The 25002-nt window shown below is 38.4% G+C and overlaps 2 protein-coding genes across 2 annotated transcripts in view; one reads left to right on the top strand and one right to left on the bottom strand.

Annotated features, from left to right (window-relative positions):
- Positions 1-95: 95 nt before the first annotated feature.
- LOC139723938 (protein MIS12 homolog) lies at positions 96-7310 on the top strand. The gene is made up of 8 exons (XM_071635139.1): positions 96-253; positions 1748-1815; positions 2686-2730; positions 3818-3940; positions 4643-4726; positions 5969-6089; positions 6577-6652; positions 7190-7310. The coding sequence occupies exons 1-8, from the start codon at positions 103-105 to the stop codon at positions 7308-7310; spliced, it is 789 nt and encodes a 262-aa protein (XP_071491240.1). The 5' UTR covers positions 96-102.
- Positions 7311-20026: 12716 nt separating this feature from the next.
- LOC139723956 (filamin-A-like) overlaps positions 20027-25002 on the bottom strand; it is a 62363-nt gene continuing 57387 nt past the window's right edge. Inside the window, exons 13-18 of the mRNA XM_071635156.1 lie at positions 24726-24911; positions 24133-24237; positions 23456-23632; positions 22116-22265; positions 21245-21412; positions 20027-20436 (exon numbers count right to left, since the gene is read on the bottom strand). Coding sequence (XP_071491257.1) covers positions 20177-20436; positions 21245-21412; positions 22116-22265; positions 23456-23632; positions 24133-24237; positions 24726-24911 — 1046 coding nt within the window. The 3' untranslated portion in view covers positions 20027-20176. The remainder of the gene's footprint in view (positions 20437-21244; positions 21413-22115; positions 22266-23455; positions 23633-24132; positions 24238-24725; positions 24912-25002) is intronic.

The raw sequence follows: 25002 nt of genomic DNA, 5'->3' as shown, positions 1-25002 counted from the left end.
GAGACTGTGAGAGTGAGACTGAGTGAATCTGATTAAAAAACGTGAAGAATCTTGTAAATCATATCTTTCTCTGCAGATGTGTGTGCAAGGAATGAAGTAGCCATGGACGTGATGCAGTCATCGTCCGCAGCCAGCCAGAGTGGCGATGCCGCCTCTGCAGCATTCAGCATCACCAAGGCAGCCATCGGTGATTCCCTGAAGGAGTACGAGACTCAGTACTTTGGCTTCACACCGAAGTCATTCATCGATGGAGGTCAGTCAGTTGGATATATTGGCATTCTTTTTGGCTATGATATTGTGATTTTCATTGTAGTGTACTAATAATGCTGCAGATACTGCTGTGGATAGGCAAGGTAGGTGGCAAGGTCTATGTTAGATAGTGGCGGACCGGATTCAGGGGGGAGCCCACCAACCAGGCGCACTCCCCTCCCTTCTTTTTTTTTTTATAAAACAAAAATTAAACAGATAAAGACAAAATGGGGGAGGGGTGCGTGCGCCCCCTTTTATTTAATTTTGTAAAATCGCCACCGCTTTACAGAAATTCCAAGATTGCCCCTGTTAGAAGACTTTACTTTGAGTCAAAGAAGATGCACTTTGAACTACCAGGTAGGCCCTTCTGTATACGCCAAATATTATGTGAAGTTTTCATCGTCATGAATTTCGTGAGTTGGGTGCCATTCACAAATTTAAAGACACACACACACACGAAAATATTGACTATTATCCCGGTATAAATGTGACATGCTTTATGATAGATAATGATTTATTTATGATTTAAATGCATTTATTTATGCATTTATATGGGGCTTTATACTGGTGTTTCTAAGCGCACTGGTGCTATTCATACAAAAACACTAGAAAACACAACGACATTAGGACAATACAAGACCAAAATTACAGTCATATTAAAAAGAAGAAGAAGAAAAAAATGTAAATATTTCTCCATTCAGTACTGTACTCCACGATCGCGAATTTAACCAACTCGCCAAATCAATGGGTAGTCCCAATCACGAAAATTTAAACTCGCTAAATATAAGGCGTAAACAGTAAGCAGTGTCATAATCTTGTGATGTTGTATAGATTCTAGAACATGACACAGCACACCGCTCTGTGCCACAAGTGGTCAAAAGCTGCCCAAATGCCAACAGTACCAAAATGTGCCATGCCGAGATTGGATCATTGTTTACATGAATTAAATGTGCAAGACTGATTAGTTTTGCAGGATAAATTCAGAAATCTTTGAGAGGAAAGATTTCAAGTTTTGTCTGTATTCATCTTGTAACTGACAACTGGTAACAGCAGATAGATGATGCAGTCTGGTGGTGAGAAAGTAGCAGCCTGGCTTGAGTGCTCAGTGATAGTGAAGGAAATGCACAGTCACACTGCAGATGTGGGTTTGTTTTCAGTGCCCAGTGTTCTATGTTGTAGGGCATTTAGTACCTTGGCATAGTGGAAAGGAATAATGCAAAATGTGAAGAAAAAAAATTGTCTTGTCGTGATCATTATTTTTCATTGAATGTTATTATTTGACTCTTCTAGTATTCTTTTCTGGTTTTCTAGCGATCCTGCAGTCACTTTAAAAGATGAAATATGTGGGGATGTTAGTTTTGTGTTGCACATTATGAAGTACCACTGCTCTGTGGTACTTTCTATAAAGTAGCTAAAGTAGTGATATCATTGTTGAACCATGGAGTTCAGATTCCATTGTCCTGCGAACTAAATGTACTTCTTTCATTAATGCTGTTAGTGTACAACGCCCTGGGAGACTACCTGTATGATTGCGTTGATGCAATGGACAAGTACATTGCTTCGGAGGTGAGTGTTAATTCTTTGCCCATAGTTTGCAGTCTGGACAAAATAGCTGACTGCGAGAATTTGAACACAGTGATATATTGAATTTACTGGACAAGCTTGCTGATATGTTGACCTTGTCAGAGAATATTTTATGTCAGCTGACAGTATCACACCCTACGGGCAGAAAGTAGATTTGACGCAATTAGTACATCTGTTTGGTTAGGTTTGCCTTTATGTGTGAGTTTAGTGTGGGTATTTGTGTGTATTAGAAAGCCTAAGTGTGTTTGACAAAAGTCCCTCAAGTTTTATGTGGCTGTAAACCATGATGGAGCATTTTCCCATTGCTGTCACTGGATATCTCCGTGGTCAACATGTTCAAAAGGTCAAATTATGTGAGTATAAGTGCAATGTGTCTGTTTGATATAACTCCAGGAACATTTTAAAAATGATCAGGTAGGGGCAAGTGACACCAGTTGGCCATACATTGAGATACTGTGTATGGCACATACTTCTCAAGTATAGATAGTGTTTCGTAAATTGGGCCTTGTACAACTAAGGCAGTATGACAGATGGTTGGATTTGCAATCAAGAACTGCAGTAAGTTACATGCAGTGAGAAATGAGTGTTATCAATCTTACAGAGCAAAGTTGGTAATTTTTAACTTTAGCAATGATAGACAGCTGTGCAAATTTTTCTTACAGAAGGCTCTATTTTGACAAGTTGACTCCCCAAATTTGCCAAAAAATAAATATACCACCAAATAAACTGCATATATTATAGAAGTAAGGAAATATTTTTTTGCATTTTGCATTTTCTATGTTTATGGTGATATTGGTTTTTTCCAGCTGGCATTCCATTAACTATTTATTCTCCATGAAATATTCATCTTAGGCTCAACAAGGGAAGCATCCAGTTTCAGCTGAAGCCATTCGAGAGGTAAGATGCAATGGTCAGCGCATGGTCAGTTGGGACCCATCACCAGGAACCACTGGTGGCCAAAACATACATTTTCTGTTTGTGATAATTTTCCATTCTCCAGACCAAACTTTTCTATCATGTATAACTTGCCCCACAAATTTCGCCCTATAGCAGGGCTGCACACTGACACATTTTTTCTACTGGTCAGACCTGTCTGGCAGACTAGTAGGTGCTCAGTTTTTCCTTTTTTGACTAGTTCATTCCTGAAAAAAGTTACTGGTCCAGCAGTAATTCTTACTGGTCAGGGACCATCGGACCAGTGCCAGTGTGCAGTGTTGCCTATAGAGCCTACCATAGAAATGTGAAGAGAGCTGGCGGCCATGTAGGCAAGTCAGAGAATTTAAAGTATGAAGGCTATGAGGCATGCTAAGTCAATCTACAACCATCAGATTAACATGCTTACGGGGACCCGAAAAGTTGTGAATATTACATTCTTGAACAGGAATATTTGGACTGGAAATAGAAAACTATTGAACTTTGATGGGCACTGTGAATTTTTACTCTTTTGCCATTTCAGTTTATGTGCAGTTTTCTATGTGCCTAATGTCTGAAACTTCATGAATCAATCATGTGGAATGAACAAACTCAAAGCTCGACAGCAAATGTGTTTATGCTCAGGAATGCCATGTCACACTTTGTTTAATAGTGATAAAGAAAGTGAAGTATCCCCTACAAAAAAACAAACAAAACAAAACAACTATAGAAGTATAGATTTCATTTAGGGTAGTATACTGTTAGTATCCCTTTTGCAAACGCCAAAAATTTGGCATGGTTGAAGAATAATGTCTCCCTACATCTTGTATGAAATTTTACAGTAATACACCTCAGAAGTTTTTGAAAAGAAATGAAAAAATAACCCCATGTCACTCAAGAATAAAATCTATTCGTTCTTGATTGCCATACAATATTTTGGATTGTATATACAGTGGAAATATATCTCTTGTAATGATTTGTTTGAATATTGGAAACTTTTCCCCACAAATAATATTTTGTTTCCTGTAATAGTTCGTTCCATCCAACCTCCACCCCCCAATTGTTCTTGAAGTCCTCAGACAGGCTCCTGGCTTACCTCCAGTTTGCGTTTGACAAGGCATTCGACCGACTGGAGACGTATCTCATGAAGAACATCTTCCACATTCCCAGCCACGTCACGTTACCTGAGGACAAAGTAAGCATGGAACACATGGGAGTAGTCTCTCTACAATGATGCAGTCCCCTAGGAAACTCTTCTGATTTGGTGATGTCTCCATGTAAAATCTTACTGTGCTTTGTTTCCTATTTTACTTCATCATCTGGTGTGCTCTGTACATTGATCTGCACTTCTGTACTGAAATGAACTGTCAGTGCATGGGAATTGCATAACCCTTCTCAAGTTCTGATCCATATTATGCATAGAAATAATCCTCATGTGGGCTGTAGTATTTTCCAGTTCCTGTAGTTCTGTTTGATGTACCGTCACAACCAAGGTCTACGGGTGTGAGATTATCGCCTGTAAAACAGCATGAACATTTGTCACTGATTGGATCGCACAATAGGTATTGTAAGGATTAATTAAATCTTATGTAAAACCTATGTGCAATAATTGTGACAGTGCAGAAAGAGCTGATGATCTATAATGCTGCCGATGGTATGATAGTAATGTCAGGACATATCTGTTTGTAGATGTTGTTATTTTCCATCAGAGGATGACATGATGTTATACACCTATTTTGATGAACTAAAGTCTTGGAATTCAGGTATACACTGACTGACGAAATGTTAGTCATAGTTTGTGTCAGTGTGTTCATTGTCTCATAACTCATTGTAAATAGCGTGTAGGCTGAAAAGAAACTATCTTAACCCGTTGAAGAACATGGGTTTGTCATTCCAGGTTCATCTAGAGATTACAGCGACTGAATCCGACGAAGTGAATATTGATGCCGAGCTCGAAGAGTTGAGAGAGAGTATCAGGAATGTAAGTATTGACCACTATGTCTATTCACCAAAATGGTAAATCTAAGACCCCGTTGCATAAAAAGGTGCAATCAAACATAAGTCAGAAAATCAAACATAAGCGAGGTATCAGCCAATCAGAAAGACCTATTCAGAAACTTATATTTGATTGTGTTTGATTTTCTGGTATGGATTTGATTCGAACTTTTATGCAACAGGCCCTTGCTCACACAAGCATGTAACAAAAACAGCTTGATTCAGATAAAATGGACTTTGCAGATTATTATCTTTTTCTTACTGAAGGTTAGAATAAAGGTAACCATCTATACTATGTGAATGAGTAAAATTTTTCAGCTGCTGGAAAGTGACTCTTGCTGTGGAATGAGAGAGTGGGCATAGTGTTTTTTCCTTTTTTTTCTTTTTTTTTTGTAGGGGGGGGGGGGCAGGTTGGGGAGGAGACAGCTGGGTTTATTTAACAATTCAAAACAACTGTGATTGTGCCTGAACATTTTAGTCCGTTGACTCATTATATCCCTGACAATGCTGCCGTTATTGTTAGATGGCATGTCAAATGATTCTTATCTTGAGACTTTGGGTCTTTTCCCATTTTTCATTTTCTTCCTGCAGGATCTGCAGACGTTACAGTTGAATTCTTTTTGAAATAAAAAGAAAAAGTTGACACAGGGTGCAGCAAAAATCTTCATACTTGTTACCTCCGCCAAGGGTGGAGGTTATGTTTTCATGGGCATTTGTTTGTTTGTCCGTGTGCAAAATAACTCGTTGCGAACAGATTTGGATGAAACTTACAGGAAAGGAAATTAAATTTTGGTAGTGATCGGGGAGTTCTGGTGGATTTTATGAAGGATTTTCAATATTTTGGCAGGTAACTTAAGTTTAATTGGGAGTTCAAGCTGCTCATTTTTTAGGTTTTCATACACGCACTAAAATGCGTGCTCTAGTTTCTATGAGGGCGAGGCGCGCCATGCAGCTGGAAGTTGATGATGTAACAAAGGACTTCAACTACATTGTATATTGGGAAATCGGGCGACTGGCATGCATACGTATGGGTGGAAATCACTGATATCTATGGAAGAGCAAGATCAGTGGTGGAAATGAGCTACTTGGTGGAGGTCTGTGCTTTCAGAGTGCTTCTCTAGTATTTGTATTGAGTCATTTAGTCGTGCCTGTCTGACCAGTGTATGCAATTGGGTCATTTAATTCTTGATTTGGGAAAGCGTACTGTCATTTTTGTCCTCTTGTGCAGGCCCGTTTTGTCAATGCCGCTCTGCAGCAGTGGACCCATGATGTGCAGAAGGTGCAGCAGTTGTTGGATGGTTTCCACAACGAACTGGAGCGATTCCAGAAAACATGCCAGCAGGCAAATGGTGAGACTCAGCCTTTATTAACCCTTTATGTGCTTTGAGTGCCAATTGGTGCAGAAAATCCCATAGCATTGTACACACTGTCCAAAGTCCCTGGCACAAAACTGCAAGGGAATGGTGACTAGTCTGTATGTCTTGATCAAATTCTGTCTGATAAGGAAGACGGTGTATAAGTAATGCAATGTAGGACAATTGACAGACATGCAATGTATTACATTTGTGGTGGTAAAGAGAATTAAAGACCAATCTTCCATGTCAGTGGTCAGGACCAAATAACTTGGTAATGTGTAAATAAAGGGCTGGGTACTAGTGGCAGAATATGGTGATTATTTGACAAGGGTGAGGCACTACACTGCATTTTTGTTTAATTAGGGGTCATCTGTTGTTGTTTTAATGCTGTTGTGTATTGACAAGTGCAATTCTCTTTCACCGATCTATTCTCTCTTTTTTTTTCTTTTCTTTTCTCTTTCTTGTCCTTTTTTTTTCACAGTACCAGACTTGAGAGAATCTGTGATTTTCATGGCTTCCAGAGCACAGAAGTTGCTAGATCTGTGCGGGACACTACAGAAACAGCTTTCCCAGGTGATGCCTTTTACTCTCTTTGTAGCACATACATTGATGAACTCTGGTTTGGCAATTATCTCAATCATCTTTGAGTCAAACTGTGTTCAAGAATATCCTAGTCAGGTTAGATTGGAAGTCTTAAATTTTGTTGGCTTATTCAAGAATGCAAGGAACATGTACCACACTAGTTTATCAGAATTGATATGTGGAGAAAGAATTGTGAGACAAAAAGCTGAGAGGAGTGGGTCCCACATGTTAAGGGATCAAGAAGTGTGAAATGTCATTGTTTTCACAATAAATTCCAAAATATACTTTGTGAGATTTCATCAAAGGCTGTGTATTGATTGTGTATTACAGGGTAGTCCACCACGTTTTGGAGCAATAATGTAATTATGATCAATTTAGTTCATTTCAGAATACCTGAATTAGTGCAGCAAGATGCAAGGTGACAGAAGCCAATAAAAATTACCCCAAAAATTGAAGCGAATACAGCCATATTATTTGTCCTAACTCAAACTGGCATTTTTTTCTTTCTTTCTTTTTTCATTTCTGTTGTCAATGCAGAAGCGGACTTTACAAGATGAAGAGGAGAGTGAAATTCCAGCAAAGCTTGTAAAGCCTATGGATGGGAAGGCGAAAAGTTCTACGGATAGTTTGTGACGTGTGAACCGGCACCCATAAACTGATTTATGTACAAAATGGGAAATGAAGGGAGATCTGCAAAATTTAAGCCCTGGACATGGCAGTACTGGGACCAGGTATGTGGCCAACATGATACAATGATGTCATCTTTGAGAGAAATGACTCTTCTGTGAGGAGGCATTTTCAATGTTGTTTTCCTGAAGCTGTGTGCCTTTTGGCAAATTATGATTGCCGATCGCATGACTTGATAAGAATAGATGCCGTGATTGCAGCTTGGACTGATAGAACGCCAAGTCTCCATGATTCTGCAAGACTCTTCCTACTACAGTAAACCTCGCATGAGTCAAAGCTCTCGGGACTGAAAAACATGCGTCGACTTAAGTGAACTTCGACTCTCGCGAGAGTCGATTTTTTTTCGACTCACAGTTATGTACATGTATTATACAACAATGTAGTACATTTGCATGCCTGTGTGTGTGTGTGTGTGTGTGTGCGTGTGTGTGTGTGTTTGCATTCAAATTTGTCTGTTCTTGAAGATAATGTTCTTATTTTGTTCTAAATTGAACATGGAATTAGTATCAATACTAGTAGTTAAACGTAGTTCTGAGAATGTCTGCGCTAATGTGGCAATGTGCATGTGCTACAGGTCTATGGTGCAACATAGGTAGGCATTGCTGGCAGACATTCTCTCAGCTGCGTGCTTTCATCTCTGTCAACCTACCCTGAGACGAACACTCTCCCATGCCCATCCCACCTCCATTGAACAAAACTATACAGCCAGCCGGGCACGCACAAACAAGCTCCACCCACTTGGCCTGTCACTAAGATATTAAAGAAGCGATTGGCTTGACCAAGGAGTTCTGGCTTGACATGGATAAAGTATGGATGTGCTGTGTGTATGGATAAAGTATGGATCGATGTCCTGTGTGTGTACATGTATACATGTGTATGTATTCGACATGCGTGTGGAGCGGTACGGTGTAAGATATTGAGTGTGCATGCTTACCTGCAGCAGGTCAGGGACGGGGTTCTGCGACATGCCTAGTTTTTTGTTCTCTAAATGTAATGAGAATGCCAGACAAATCTTTTTCGGCTCAAGTGATGTAAACTACGTGTATTTTGTACAAAAGGGACCGAATGTTTTACTTCAACACAGCCGAAATTCGACTCTCGTACTTCAACTTATCCACATATTTCCTAGAGAAAATACAGAGGGAAAAATCGGGACTTTTTATTTTGCTTCGAGTTAAGTGATTTTCGACTTACTCGACGTCAACTTATCCGAGGTTTACTGTAATTCAGATATCCATCCTTTCGTCTCCTTACAGGAGAATGTGAAAATTGCCTTGACTTTGGAATGACTTGTACGTGTTGAAATGCATCTACAGAGATGCCAACTGCAATTATTTTTGTTTGCAGCATTTTGAACTGTTTTTTTTTTGCCAAAATACTGTAGGTTAATGGAAAATACTGTATTTTCAAATTGTAATATTGTGCATATCTGTGGCAGAAAAGGTAAAGATATGGCTTTTCCCACCAAAATACACCTTTTTAGCCGTGAGAATGCTGCAATACTACAAAGTTGGCATTCTTGTATTTAGCACACAAGTACCACGGTATCTCCCTGATTGCCCCTTTGAACCTCCCAGACTTTGATGCATTTACATGTATACTGACAGCCATTGATTGATACAATGTAGTTTATCTTGAAAACAAACAAATAAGGAAACAAGTTACATACAAATTAGTACGAGTACAGGTGTTGCTACCAAAGTGTAATTCAAACCAAGAAGTACTGGCCTGGAAGGGAAATACCTCACTTCTGGGACACACACGTAATTGTAACTTCTTTCTTGGACTTGGACTTGTACTAGTCAAACCAGTCCCTGACCAGTCTTGGATATCAAATTCAAGCTAAAAGATTTACAGAATGTGCCTTGTAACCAAATCAAGTCTTCACTAGATGAAATGGGATGAATCACCTTCTGGGCTTCCATTATTTTCAAACATTATCCAAAGGAGAAAATGCCACTTTTTGATTATTTTACTCCAGGCTCTTTTATGCATACACATCCTCTCAATAGAAAGAATAAAAGTAACAAAACAAAAAAAAAACGATACCAACAAACAAACCAGAGTTGTTCTAATTTGTAGAATTATCTAGAAACATTTTGTCTCACGAGGTGCATGTAATTAGATCAAGAAATCTAAAATAGGGATATTACAAATGTTGAGAATGAATCTGCACTGAGATTATTAAATTAGTGCCATCAACCCCATTGAATTAAGAATACTCCAACTGAAAGTCAGTTTGGAATGAAACCAGATTGTTAATACTTTGAGAAAGTAAGGTCATTTTTATATATTTTACTGTAAATAAATGATGAAAAGAAATATAATTACATTGTATATAACTTATTTTATCTATCTCTACTTCTTTGTAATTATTGCATGTAGAAAGTGATAAGACTTAATTCATGTGTGAAGTGGATTTGAAGCACAGGTCCTTATTTAAGTTTGATTGTAAGTTCAGCTTTAATGCAGGTCTTTATTAAATGCTTGTAGATAGGCAGCCTATAAAGAACAATTGATTGTAAATCCCATCACAGGACCGAGTGACGAGGATGAAGTAACTTCTCTAGGGCACTAGGGTCTCGATCTAGGAACCTTGAGTATAGGAATGAGTAGTCTTACTCACTGAGTTACAGCATCTGTACAGTGCATGTGTTGATATGTACATGTAGTCTCTTTCTTTTTAATGTTCTTCGATCAGCTCTCGAGGGCATACCAGCTGTCATTTTAGCCTTTAGTAAGAGCCTGTGGCTTTTGTTTATATTCCAACCCCACACTTCGTATTCAAGACTAACAGCAAGGTCTAAATTGGGTATTCTGTTAAAGGGATCATATAGATTTGGTTGAGACCTTATTTCAGGTTTCTAGCATTTTTTGGTGAAATAATGAGAAACCTCTTATGAAATATGAAAGAGCATGGGATTCTATGTGGAATTCAGCGTTTATTTGATGAAAATAGGTTTTGAAATGGCTGAGATATCCAAAAAATAGCGATTCTAATAAAGTGTGGACCCACACTTTATTACGATCGCTTTGTTTTACTTTGTTTTTGGATGTTTCAGTCATTCCAAACCCGATTTTCATCAAATAAACTTTGAATTCCTCTTAAAATGGTATGCTCTGTACTATATCACAAGTGTTTACTTGGTTTCTCGCAACAAGTTATAAGCCCAATTCTCATCTCCACCAATACTGTACTATCCTTTTAACCCTTTCCCTCTACAGTGTAGTAATTCAGGATTGATACCATACACTATACAACACCTAAAAAAGAATGTAGCTATCAAATTGGTCGATTGCCCATCACGTGACATTCAATTAAAAATACCATCACATTTTGTCTCTGTCAGCCGTGCAATTTTGTGCAAACAAAATTGGATATCACATGGCTGATGTCACCAATTTCCTTTGACTCTTGTGTTAAACTTGCGATTGACTCTAAGATTATGTTCCAGTACATGGCTCTGATGTCACAATAAACAAACATTTGCCATGCGCACTCAACAATTACAAGCGCGCCTACAAGCGCATATTTTGTCACTCAGTTTTGTAAACAACTTCAACTGATCATTTTCGTGTATGTCATGTACGTGTACACGGCTGACTGATTGTGCTATTCGGTCGCCTGTCACGGAAAATATCAGTTGCCGTTTCTGTGCTAAATTCAAGGATCTATGTGAACCACATGACCACTTATGACCATTCACTATTTTGTACATGACACTTCCAGCTGTAATATTTAAGTTAGATCCAAAGTCCCATTTCATATTCAGTTGATGTTCAATTAATTCTGCTAAGCTGTACTAGACTTCATTAGATAAACTGATTTTTTTTTATTTTATTTAAATGCATATGCTGATTAATACTGTAAATTGTACATTGTAGTAAATGCTAATTGTACATACATGTAGTAGTAAAACCCGCTAGTGAGTCAGTACATGCATGCACTTTTCCATGTAGTGGAGCTCTTTATTTATATTCAACTGTTTTTATTTTCTGATAAAAGTTTAGATCATCTCCATTTTTGTAAATATTGCATTTGTGACACTGATTACTGGGTTTGTTTTTTATTTGATGTAGGTTTTTTTATGAGATTTGAGTACTTTTTCCACTGGAATAGGTGGTTCTGGGGAACCTTATAAAGAGGACCCACAAACCATTACAATTTCCGTGTTATGTCAGGTCCCTTACTGTATCAGGATACGAAATATAGTGAAATACAATTAGTAGGGGCTTGAAAATCACCATGCAATAAGAAGGTTTTATTATATCTGACCTCCTTATAATGAGGTTCAGCTGTACATTCCAACAGCCAGATCAGCCCGCTGGTTGTGCCACTGCCCAACATGCAGCAAGTGATGTAGGTTTGAGTTTCACCCAATGCACTTTTTCCAGAAGGAGAAATGTATCACTTTGAGTGTCTGATCTTTGTTACTCGTGGAGTAGAACAAAACCTGGCTTGCTGTCAAAGTTAATTAGTCTTGAAAGCAAGGGAATATTGATCAGAGGGGTGATGGTTGAGGTGTGAATTTCTTTCAATTTGTCTCCCTCTACAAATGAAATTTATGAGATTGCAACTGCTGATCTGAAATTTAACAAACATGTTGGAAATAGGAACTACGGGACTGGAAGCTGTCATTAATTTAATATTCTTGTTTGGATGTGCCACATCACAAGGCACTATGTGACTGGCTGTACCATGGTGATGGGATTGTTGTCATTCCAATGCTCTGGTCTGATGGAATTTTTGTCCTTTCGAGAGTATGTGTAGTTCTGGAGGTCAACAAAATGTACAGTAGGTGTCAGCCAGTAAATGGATGTGATCATGGCAATGTGACAAATTTTGCTGGGTAATGGGATGTGCTCATCCGAATGCACTTTGAAATAAAATTAATGTGCGAGCCACTTTTTCAGTTAAGATCTATCAGTATGTCAAAATCATCAACCCCTGATAGAACAAATTCTACTCAATAGAATTATGAAAAAAAAAAGTGACAGGATGCGTGATTATCTATGGTCTCTTCATTACCTCTTCATGTTTGAAACTTAGTTCAAAATTTTCTACCTATGACCTTCCACCACCTGTAATATTAGTTATTCCCAAATCCCAGCATCGGTACAAAATGGATGAATGCTTAATACACTACAGTGTATTTCTAATAAAAACAGTAACTGTACAATTTAATCCTTCGTACCTGTCCTCTGTCTTTATTATCTACTCTGAAATTTGCAGTTGCCCACATCGAAGCTTACTCTCTGGTCTGAATCTAAGAGGAGACATTTCCAGTGATTGTACAGTCAACCTCTCCAAGTCAAATCCAAAGTATCTGGAGAAAATCTTGTGGCTTGACTTGCATGAATTTTGACTTCATACACAATAGAATTACCACATTTATATCCATCCAGGACAGAATTTTTCTTCGACAATTTTCGACTTGTGCGAGGTCAATACACACTCTAGGTATCTTTGGTTTATTGTACTTCATTATGCCAAGTGGACCATTGTAGACAAACAAACAATAAGCCTTTACACTGAAGCAGAGCAGGAATCGCTCTACTTCATCATCCCTCACTTTTCAAGTACAGTGTATTATCTTCTTAGAAGTCCCCAGAATAACAGATGATGATATCAGGGCTAACCTTTGCTGAGCACAAGACATACAAGTGTACTGATGTGCAATGCCCAATTTAAAAAAACACACACACACACACACACACACACACACACACACACACCATGCACATTTTGAAAGCAAAACTTTTTTATTAATGAGAAAATTGCACATAACAATATTCAGTGAATTTCAGGGGAAAAAAAGCATTTTCAGATTTATATTTTTTTCTTCTTTATGTAGAAACATACTATTATATTGCGAAAACATGCTACTGATAGTGTTTAACTGTGAGTAAGCACAATACCCAGTGTGTGCTGTTGTTCAAAACAACTGTATATGCAACCTTTCGCTCTCACACCTGCACAAGAACTCAATTTCAATGAAATTCAGAACTGCAATTTTTGTTTGGCTGCATATATTGTATTTTCCTTTATTGATACTGCAATTTGACCCCACAGAAGTATGATTAGATATTTATAGGCATGGAACATCGAGGATAAGACTAAGCAGATTGATATTAAGGCTTCTTTCAAGTCTAAAATTTCTCATATTTAGTTTGTATATAATCTTATAATTCTATTTGTAAGGTATGCAGATTACACTATTAAATACGAGTTAATATATTAATATTGCAGTATAAATAATCATGTACATACATAATCCTGATTTTAAGAACATTTGTTGAAATAGCTTTCCCAAAATAGTGAAGTTTTGGGCTGATGATAATCATGTACAAACATAATCCTGATTTTAAGAACATTTGTTGAAACATTTGTTGAATTAGCTTTCCCAAGAAAGTGAAGTTTTGGGCCTGATGATAATACTTCAAACCAAATATACATATAATCTTCCAGTCTGACTGCTGACATCCACAAAAAAAAAGAGAGAGAAATACATACAGTAATGATAATCAGCCTTTTATGGGTAGCATCTGATTTGACCACGGAGAATGAAGACATTATCACTTAAAACCATTATAACTTTAAACAACGCTGCACGCTGGCACTGGTCCAACAGTCCCTGACCAGTAAAAATCACTGTTGAACCAGTAACTTTTTCAGGAATTTACAAGTAAAAATGGAAAACCTGGGTACCTACTGGTCCGACAGACAGGTCGGACCAGTAGAAGAAATGGGTTAATGTGCAGCCCTGCAAACTTCAGACTTTAAGGGTGCTTCATGCTATGGTATGGCCTACATACATAGCTGCAATAATTATCCATTAATTTTTTTTTTCAACCTGTCCATCTGTATAATACTTCTGTTTGTCTGTTGTTGTTGTTGTTTTTTTAAGACAAATTAAGACAAGGTTTTTATTCAGATACCAAGGTCAATGGCTAGCTTTACTAAGTGAGTTATCCAATATTATATCATTAGATTATAAGTACATATATTATGATTACAGCGCAGAAGGGCAGTTTGCCAATTCAAACACTATACATGATTTAGGCCTAGATATGAGGAACAGTACTTGATGAGGATGGTGTCTGAAAACATGGACGGTGTGTCAAAGATGATTCAGTGACTACTTCATATCTGGTATTGAAGTGTCAAGGGTCAAAGATGATAAAATCAAACACATGCAACTTTCTATATTCAACAACTTTTTAACACAAGTTCGTTGCACTCTCTTTTAGAAAGTTAATATCAAACATATCTGCCCTCCCAGGGGAAAAAGCAGCATCTGCAATAGATATTACATTGCAGGTACTGTTTTTGTTTTGTTTTTCCTTGGGAGGACAGATACTTGATTGACATGCAGTGAGAAATAAGGCAAAAATATCTTCTTTGGAAGGTGTTGGCACATTAGATTTACAACATCAATATTTGGTATTCTACTCTTCATGCAGTTCTCTGTAATTACAAGAAATACATGTACTCTGTAAGAACACAATCTGTCATATGTTTAATCAATGGAAGATGATAAAGTGGACAAGGATATAACCTACAGCAAAAAGAAGTGAAACAAGAGACCCGCGGGTCTAGCGCTCACCTGAGTATCGCAAGTTCACCTTTCACGCAGTCACTAATCTAAATTAAAATTTGACCAGGCATTCTCAAGTAGAAGATGAAAATGTACAATAAGGGCCCAATTTTTTAAAGATTCCTTAATTTGGGGGGATTGGGGCCCCCTGGGGCCCTCTGGGTGGGGCATGGTGCCCATTTTGATAAATTGAGATCCTGACCCCCTAGGGATGCTACCTGCCAAGTTTGACAAAAATCCATCATGAGGTTTTCAGGAAGAAGATGAAAATGTACAATTCAGGCCCCCATTTGGACCCTTCCAACCACCCCCCCCCCCTCCCCTACCCAAGAGGGGCACCCCTGGATCTCCTATGAACAAACTTCAAACTACAGTCATTAATGTACTCACTCATAATATTATCTCAGCTCTATAACTTCTGATTCTAGAGAAGATTTATAAAGATTCCTTCATTTGGGGGGTTTGGGACCCCTGGGGGCCCCCTGGGTTGGGCATGGTGCCCATTTTAACAAATTGAAATCCTAACCCCCTAGGGATGCTACCTGCCAAGTTTGGTGAAAATGGGTCATGGGGTTTTCAAGAATAAGATAAAAATGTACAATTTAGGCCCCATTAGGACCCCTCCTCACCCCCTCCCCTGGGTCCCAAGGGGGGCACCCCTGATTCTGCCATGAACAAACTTGAAACTACAGTCATCAATGTACTAACTCATAGTATTAACTTAGCTCTATCACTTCTGGTTCTAGAGAAGAAGATTTTTGCGGATTCCTTAATTTTGGGGGGTTTGGGCCCCCTGGGGGCCCCCTAGGTGGGGCATGGTGCCCATTTTAACAAATTGAGTTCCTAACCCCCTAGGGATGCTACCTGCCAAGTTTGGTGAAAATGGGTCATGGGGTTCTCAAGAAGAAGATGAAAATGTACAATTTAGGCCCCATTAGAACCCTTCCCCACCCCCCTCCCCTGGGTCCCAAGGGGGGCACCCCTGATTCTGCTATGAACAAACTTGAAACTACAGTCATCAATGTACTAACTCATAGTATTAACTTAGCTCTATCACTTCTGGTTCTAGAGAAGAAGATTTTTACAGATTCCTTAATTTTGGGGGGTTTGGGCCCCCCTGGGGGCCCCCTGGGTGGGGCATGGTGCCCATTTTAACAAATTGAGTTCCTAACCCCCTAGGGATGCTACCTGCCAAGTTTGATGAAAATCAGTCTTGGGGTTTTCAAGAAGAAGATGAAAATGTAAAAAGTTTACGCACGACGCACGACGGACGACGGACGACGGACGACGGACGACGCACGACGGACGCCGGACGAAGGGCGATCGCAATAGCTCACTTGAGCCTTTGGCTCAGGTGAGCTAATAAATGAAGAAAGCTACCAGTATATGTTTCAGAAAATAAGCATCAGTTTGAAGATCACTGGCTCTAAGCCAACTTTTTATTTCATTTCTTTATCCATCATTTCTTTATTCATTCCATCATCCAGTTACTTAGCTTTTCATAAATTAGTCTAGACAAATTGTCAGGTGAGAATGAGAAAGGTATTAAGTTGCTACAAAATCCATTTGTAATGTTCGAGACAACTTAACGCCCTTCTCATTCACAACCGACGATTTAATGTACTAGTTCATTGTCAGAAATGATGGATGGCAATGGAACTACTACTTCAAGTCTTATCAGCTGTACCAACAAATGAAGTACAGGATTTCAGTTCATGAAAGGCACAGTGGATTAAAAGAAGCCACAGAATTATCTCTACACAGATGATGATTTGACAATGACCCAAATCTCTTGTAAGCTCTGTAAAGATATTAAACTCATGCTGCAATCAGCCACAATCCATCTCCTTGTTATCATATTATGTGTCATGACCACATTACAAAAAGTCCTATTACACTTTAGTATAACGATCCTTGATTTTTTTTTTCCTCAATGTATTAAATATATTTATAAGCTCTGACATTTTTTAAACCAAACTTTAGCCTGGAAGAATATGTTTCAATATATTTCAGTTTTTATTGTATGTGCACAGTATAAGAGAAGACAGAGAAAATGCAGATATATATTATTCAATTGGATTTTCACATGAATGACTTAATATTTTCCAAATCCTTAACATTATTCCTCTCCATCAGATGTAATAATAATTGAAGAATGAACACTAGAATTCTGAGAAATTTTATACCATTTAAATATAGCTTTACAGAATGAGTACTATCACTATCTTTTTTTCATACAGTATACTCCCATTAACACGAACACGATTATAAACAAATCCTTCTTTATACACTGAAGTAAAAATTCAGGTCCCAAAATTATCATCTACCGTATATATCACTGTATACTTTACTGTGGAGATACAGCAAAATTTTGATATAACGAAAGAAAACTGCCAGTCCCGAGGACTTCGTTATACTGTAAAACATGATATTTTCACAGCATGAAATTTTTGCGAATTGGAGCCAACGGCCCTTTTTGGGGCATGAAATTTTCGCAAATTGCCTCTAACATTCAATGCGTATAGTGTAGACAAGAACTTTCACGTGCATTTTAATTTCGCGAATCTTATCTCTCGCGAAATTTGTGAAATCAAAATGCACGCGAACATTCCTCGTTTGTCCCCTATATTTTTCTTTCAGACACATACAGAACTAGCTTGTCAAATGTTTGATGTGCTCTGCAAGAATGAGAGTAGAATTATACATAGGTGTATAATTCTCTTGCAAAGGATATATTCAATCACTGCTCAATCACATGTTGTATGATGGGTTTGGCCCGTAACTTTTGCTCATATCACACATTTTCAACGAATGAACTCTTGCTGACTGAATTAGAGTTGAGAATTAGGCAAGCAAAGAAAGTCTAGTAAATTACCAAAGGCTGGCATTACAGTCACAATATCAACATATACACATATATGCCAAGAGTCTTAATACTGAAGTTTTAGCCAGAGTGTATATCATAAGCTGCTACACCTACAGGTATGTTATTTCCAATACGCATGAATTCTTAGTACTGATACAAGTAAGGGAGATGATATATAATCATGTTCTACACATAATTCTCCAGTAAATTATTATTGATTAAAACATACAGATAAAATTGTATATACATGTTCATGTAGAGTAACATATTCGCAGGTTCTCTGCTATAAGGATGAACTTCTTTTGCTGGAGAAAAAAAAATTAAATGGCTGTGGCAGATTGTAAGATTTGATGATTTGGTTCACCTTTCAAAATGAGCAAGTGGGACATAGTCTTAAGCCATCGCCCTGTTATCTATCATGGCATTTGCAATTTTTGGATGGCTGTCAAACAATGTACAGTCAACCTTGCCTAAGTCGAATCTATTTGGACTGAAGAAATAGCTTCGACTTAGAGAAAATTCAACTTTAATATGAGGGATTAAAATCAACACGATATAAAGAGAAGAGGACATGAAAACACCTTCAACTTAGGCGATTATTCGACTTATGCGAGGTCGACTTCAGCAGGGTTGACTGTACATGGGGACAAAAACTTGCAATCAAACGTAGAGTTCTAATTTCAAAAGAGAGAGAATGAAGAGATACATTATAATGGGCAGTATTGTTAATAAACATAAACTAAAACCCATCCATTCAAAAGAAGTTCCCTGTCTCTGTATTTCCATGTAGAATATGCAAATATTTACATTCTGAGCTTACTCATATACAATGGATTTTAATTGTCTTCCATTTTGTCCAATTTCAAAAGAATACAATATATCAAATGAAGTTTTTTCATTATACAATTAAAAATAGAAACATACACTTATAATACTTACATAATCTACCAGACAACTGATTTTGAATCAACAATCGAATAAAACAGAAGTTACCAACACATAACCATCACATACGACACAGAACAAGTACTGTACGAGCTGAAATTTTCGCAGTGGCTTTATTTTCGCATATTTCGCGAATTGCCTTTGAACCGCGAAAATAACAACACGCGAAAATAACGCGCGAATAGCTAAGTTAAGTTACACCCTTGCAACCGCGAAATTAACAACACGCGAAAATGTCCTCCATGTAGCAATTCGCGAAAATATCTGTACGCGAACATTTCAGCTCATACAGTATACTGCAGTCACATGTAGTACGTCTATACCGCACATAACACAATACAATATTTGTCCAGAATTTCACAATGAGCATGATTGTAGAAAGCAATTTGTCAACTGCGCATTATACACTGCTTCGGAATCCATTAAATACATTTGAAAGCACTAGAATGGCAGCTCTGTAGATGCAGTCATGCACAATGTACAATATAATGACCTCAAACTCGTCCATGCCCATCAATGCCACAGTGTTTTTCCTTTATCACAAACTTAAATTATGTTTGCATCCAGAAGTCCCAGACGTGAGTTTACTATACATGAACCACTTGCTGTCATCATGGATATGACAATAAAAGTATCTTAAGAGTAATTCCCAGTTCATTACAGCAAATATAGTTTGCTTTTATCTTTCTCTTGGATACACTGAGCTTCTCACATATTCCAGGAAATAATCCATTGTTCTTGGCTTTTACACATCTAAGACTTCATAGGATACACAGTTTTCATTAATTCATGAAAATGAATCTGCATATCCTACACTGAAAAAAAAAAAGATGAATACAAAATCAAACCAGTGCTGCTAAGCTCAACAGTAATGATGCAGTGATACATAGCATTTCAGTTCCCTTGCCACTAATTAGTTTGTAATTACATTCATACTCTGCTCACAAGTCATCTGTAATTATCATCCACTGAGCTGGAGGGAGGGGGCAATGGAGCAAATAGAGGGGAATCGCAACTGGTCAGCCACAGAAGGAGAAAATCTTCTTGCTGACAATTATATATGCAAATCGTTCAACTCTTTGCATACCACAACTACACGGTTGATCCATTCATTGACTTGCCTTCTGTGTTCTCATCATTTCTCAAAAACCAATTTGCAAATGTTTGTGAATACAATAAGTACTATAACACATCAATATACTACAGCATTCAGATGCACAGGCAATACATTTGGCCAGTCTTCACGTGTATGAAGCTTGCGATGTACAGCATGGAGTTGTAGAAATGTTCACGCAAAGAAGTTTACATATATACCAGAATCTCGAGCAAATGTTCATGTTTTCCCATTCATGCACAAGTTTTGCTTTGATTTGCAGAAGGTGGGTCTTCTGGTCTGAAAGAGGTTAGATGTCTTCTGCCCAGCCATTCTCCAGGCCTCCATTATGGGTTCCCTTTGAAATGGAAGAGTAAGTCGGGAACTGGTTCTGGACCTCTCGCAGCTGCTCTTTGCCATCCACGATCTTGATCAGGAAGGGGCTGCCGGGGACGTGCTTGTCGGACCACTTGACGTGGATGGTGTAGTCGCCGACCTCTGTCGGATTGTAGAGCACGTCGATGGTGCGATCACGAGTGTCGCTCCTTTTCATTTCCACTTTGAAGGCACCTGTGTCCGGAAAGATAGTCACATCTTATGCTGTAGTGACAATGGGCATGTTTGCTAAAAGGTGGGGTGGGGGTGACAGTTTTCATCATCAGAGTCACAACGAAGTAAAAATGAAACTACAGGACGTTGGAAGCTCACAATTTTACTCATTCTACTTGATGAACTGTTAGAAAAACATTCGCTCAAATAGTTGACAGCTTCACCAGAGGTTCTAATTTCTTATAAAAGGCATAAAGACTAATTTCCTCTTGTTTTGAGGCGATTATACCACATGAAAGAGAAATTGGATTACTGGTAATTACATCAATCTTTGGCGTGAATCAATGGTCTTTGACACAATTTCTACATGGAAACTGTTGGATTTAGATGACTAAGAACATTTGCTATCACTTTTCCTGTTATGGAGAGAGTGTTAGCAGCAGTGGATTAGGCATAAAATGAAAAATCAGAAGCATTGTTTGGTCCTGTAGGAATTAAACCCCAAACAGCTGGTTGACTTCACATACATTTTATGTGAGAGAAGAAGACACTACCTGCAGATAATCTCCATACGTCTTTCATGTAGTGTCTAGAATCAAGACTACCGCATACCAAAACATGCACACAGACTTTGCATGCTGACAAGCCACATTATTGTATTCACAAGAACAAACAAGACAAGTAAAGTCCTCTGAACCGTATTCCACTGACTCGACCCGAATCAATCAGTAGCATGCTCGTGTGTGACCACTGTGTGATTGATCTGACTGATGTGATTGTTCCATGATTGCCCTGATCAGATGTTACAATTAACCGTCTGTCAACTCACCTTTTGGTCCGTGAACTCTGACCTTCAGCTGGCCAGCACCTGCCCCCTTGGTCTCGCAGATGAATCTCCCACGGAAGGAGCTAAGAATGCCATGCTCCAGACCCGGTCCGAAACACCTCACCTGGCTGGCGTCTGGTGCTCCAGCGACTCGCAGTACGAAGGGGCTCCCTAAATGGCAGATATTCATGCATAAGGGCATCAACAGGACATTTGATTCACATACACCTTTACACTATTCATTCTTGGAAAAAAAAAATGTGTTAACCCATTTAAGACGAGTCCCGAGAATACTAGGGCAGGTGTCTATGGGAAATGCGTGATATAGCCAAATCAGTCCCTCCTCAATGGGTTAATCGTACCGTTTAAGCATTTATTCCATTATAAAGATTGGCTGCTTTACACTGTAAGATTGTAACCACTCAGGTGCATGACAAAAAAAAATGATGATTTTGTAAAACTGTCATTACAATATAGCTAAAAACCATTCCATCTCTGAAACCTACTTCTCAAAAAGATTAATTCCAGTACATTGGATATCATTTATTATGTGTCAAAGCATAAATGATTGTGTAAATTGTATACTGCTTTAGGGGAAAATATTGGGAAAGATGTAGATGATTTATTTACAAACAATGGTTAGCATATTACATGATGATAAACGTTACACAAGTGGATGAAACATCATCTATGGGTTTAGTGCACAAAAATTTTGAGGACACAAATGCAATTGTGATCTTAAATAATCACTATGTGCAGGGGCAATGCAAGCTTTGATTTTTTTCTGCATGTGCAAATGTATTACCAATAGGTTTGATATAAAGCAGCTCTGCCTAGGAAAACATGCAGAGATAAGCAAGGACTTGGTACGTACCTTGAATGTGTTCTGAGCCGTACTTGACCTCCAGGACGTGTCTGCCTTGTTCCTTGGGGGTGATCAGCAGAGAGTAGGTATTGTCTTGGTTGTCTCCTATGTGAACCTCTGCCATGGAGCTGGGACCCATGCAGCGTGCCGTCAGGTCACCTGCAGGTAGACAATGTGTGGTCAATTGTCCTTTAATACAAATGTCCTAACTTTTTTGTCATTGCTATTAATACTTCACCACCAGTATTGTGTATTGTTTGGTCGCCCTCTAGAGGTGAGTTTGTTGTAGTCACATTAGTTGGGCAAGTTCAGCCTCCCATGGATCTCCAATAAGGAGGAGTGTTCATTTTGCATCTCAAATCCGATGTGTTTATTCTTGTCCTTTCTGCGGTAATGACGCGCTGTAATGGACGCCATATTCTATGAAAGGAAAATTCTACTTGAAAGTTATATTATCTCAATGCAAATCTGATTAAACAGGAGTGTAAAACAAATTCATGTAAAGATGAAGTTGGAAACAACTATCAAAGATGAATTCTCATTTTTCTAAGAATCCATGATTGCACTAGCTTACATGATAAATTCTTGCTAATGATAGTTCTCAGGAATATTTCCCGGTCCACTACTCATCTGGATGGATGAGCCGTTTATACACTTTTTGCATGAAAGAATGACAAACACTTCATTGACAAACACATCAAAGAAAGAGGGAGAGGCATTTATGTAGGGATACAATTAATCTGAGTACACATCATGGATATCTGTTTTGTGAAAACGAGAAAGAGAGAATTGGCAGCTCAGTTTCAAAGTTCCTGATTCTTTTCATTCAATTGAAGAGTTTGAATGCAAAAAGAGTTTTTTCTTCACATTTTGCAATTTTCAACTTTTGAAAGTATCAATGGTCATCATCAAATAAAGAAAAATAAACTTTTCAATGACAGAGCACTCGATACATAACAAGAAATATTTCTGAATATATGAATAAATCTATCACATATTATTTTCATTTATATTCTTTTGTTTTTCAGCACATTTAATCTCAAGTATCTACCTGATGAAAATATACAGAACTAATACACACCTCCTGACCATTCTCAATTTGGAGGAAGAATCTAAATTTTCACAATTTCCAGCTCTTGTTTCAATAGGAATTTCCTATTTTTCTTGATAATTTTACAAGATGCTACTATGGAAACTGCTCTTTCTTTTCTACTGCTGAGGCAAATCATCCCTATTCTTCAGCTGGAAAGGTTGGGAGGTCTGGATGTATCTGATTTTGAACTTAAACTCCTTAATTGCTTCTATCTCAGTCGTTATTATTCTAAATGTTCTCAAACATGCATTCTCACCATCCCCCGCCTCTCTTCCATCAATGACCAGTCGGGATGTCTGGTTCGATACCAGCATCTTCAGGGCCCCACCCGACGCCTTGACCCGCTCGGCATGGGAGTCGCCTTGGATGTTCACCTTGAAGGGTGATCCCACCACTTGTCTGTCAGACCAGGTAAGATGGAGCAGGTATGTTCCTGGGATGAGAGGAGAGAGAAAAAAAAACAGCCATTGATATTCAACAGGTACTTCTCAATGCCTGGTGCAAATTAACTCTACGTCTCCATAACTATGGTTTAGGAGGCATTATTTCTAGATTTTCTTTCTTTTCTACCCCTACACCTTATACCACTGAAATCTCACATCAACTGCTGCCTGGATATCTATATATCTCACCACATAAGTAGTAATAATGTGATTGGTGTTCTCCCCAATGTCTTTATCTTGCCCATTATTTGTTTTTTGATTTTTTTTTTAAACGGAAAGCATTTTGATCTATCATCAAGCCTAGATTTCATCAGCAATAAATATCTGTCATTGCATTCACTACTGTATGAAATTGGCAAAATCTTTGCTTTTCGGTCAATTGACGTCGCAATACAATTGTCAATGAATCATCTTAATAGTCCAATTTGTGGCTTGCAAAAAGAGTCTATTACCGATTGTTTGTGAGTTGAAAGATGCAGACAGAACTTACCTGGTTTGTCAGGGATGTAGCTGGCTCTGTACGTGGAGGCTCCGATCTGTGTTAATGTGACGTCGATATCGGAATGAAGACCACTCATTCTCACACCGGGCACACCTGGTAGAGAAGTGCAGGAGAAAGACAAACAGGGAAATGCTGTATGTCTAAAAAGAAACTGTCATTTTGTGGAATCTGAACTCCATGCATGCATGCACACATCAGCAGGCTTGAAGCAAGGTGAAGCTGTGCCTCTTAATCGATATCATTGTGTTACTTGAAGTGATGCTGAATTTTCCAAATTCAATACAGTGTGTGTAGGAATAAGACAATTCAGGCTTTGTCACTTTCTTAACAAGGAGGACTATGGGAAATGAAGCAAATTTTATTATGTTTGTGAATATAGTCTCACTTTTGCATATATGCCTTTGCAATTGATTATGTACAATTCAACTGAAAAACTATTCATTTGGATGTGCAAACACATATTTGTATCTCTTCAACATCTTTGATGTGATTAGATTGCACGAAGTCAGTAAATCTATTGACTGTTTTGATGCATCTTGAATGGGGGAAAAGTAAGGTGGTGTAATTATAGCTCCACATACCTGGGCCTGCCCCAGCTCCATCGATGATGAACTCAGAAGGCTTGAAGACCTTGCCGACCTCCATTCCCTCACCCCTGACCCTCACCTTGGTGTGGTCTATGGGCACCTCCTCTGTCTTGCAGAAAATCTTGATGGGTGACCCTTTTATCGGGTAACCAGACCACAACACCTTCAGCTCATGTTCACCTGGAAAAAACAACACCAGTACCAGTGTAACTTGCCATCTCTCACTCACTCATTCAACAGGTGGAGGCAGTAAACAAGGAAAAGTAAACCT

The sequence above is a fragment of the Diadema antillarum genome, unplaced genomic scaffold (genome assembly GCF_040938485.1).
Source record: "Diadema antillarum isolate AM-2024a unplaced genomic scaffold, OU_Dant_1.0 scf00000203, whole genome shotgun sequence".
Classification (NCBI taxonomy): domain Eukaryota; kingdom Metazoa; phylum Echinodermata; class Echinoidea; order Diadematoida; family Diadematidae; genus Diadema; species Diadema antillarum.
Note: the sequence above shows the minus strand (reverse complement) of the source record. Positions and strands in the feature narration are given on the sequence as shown.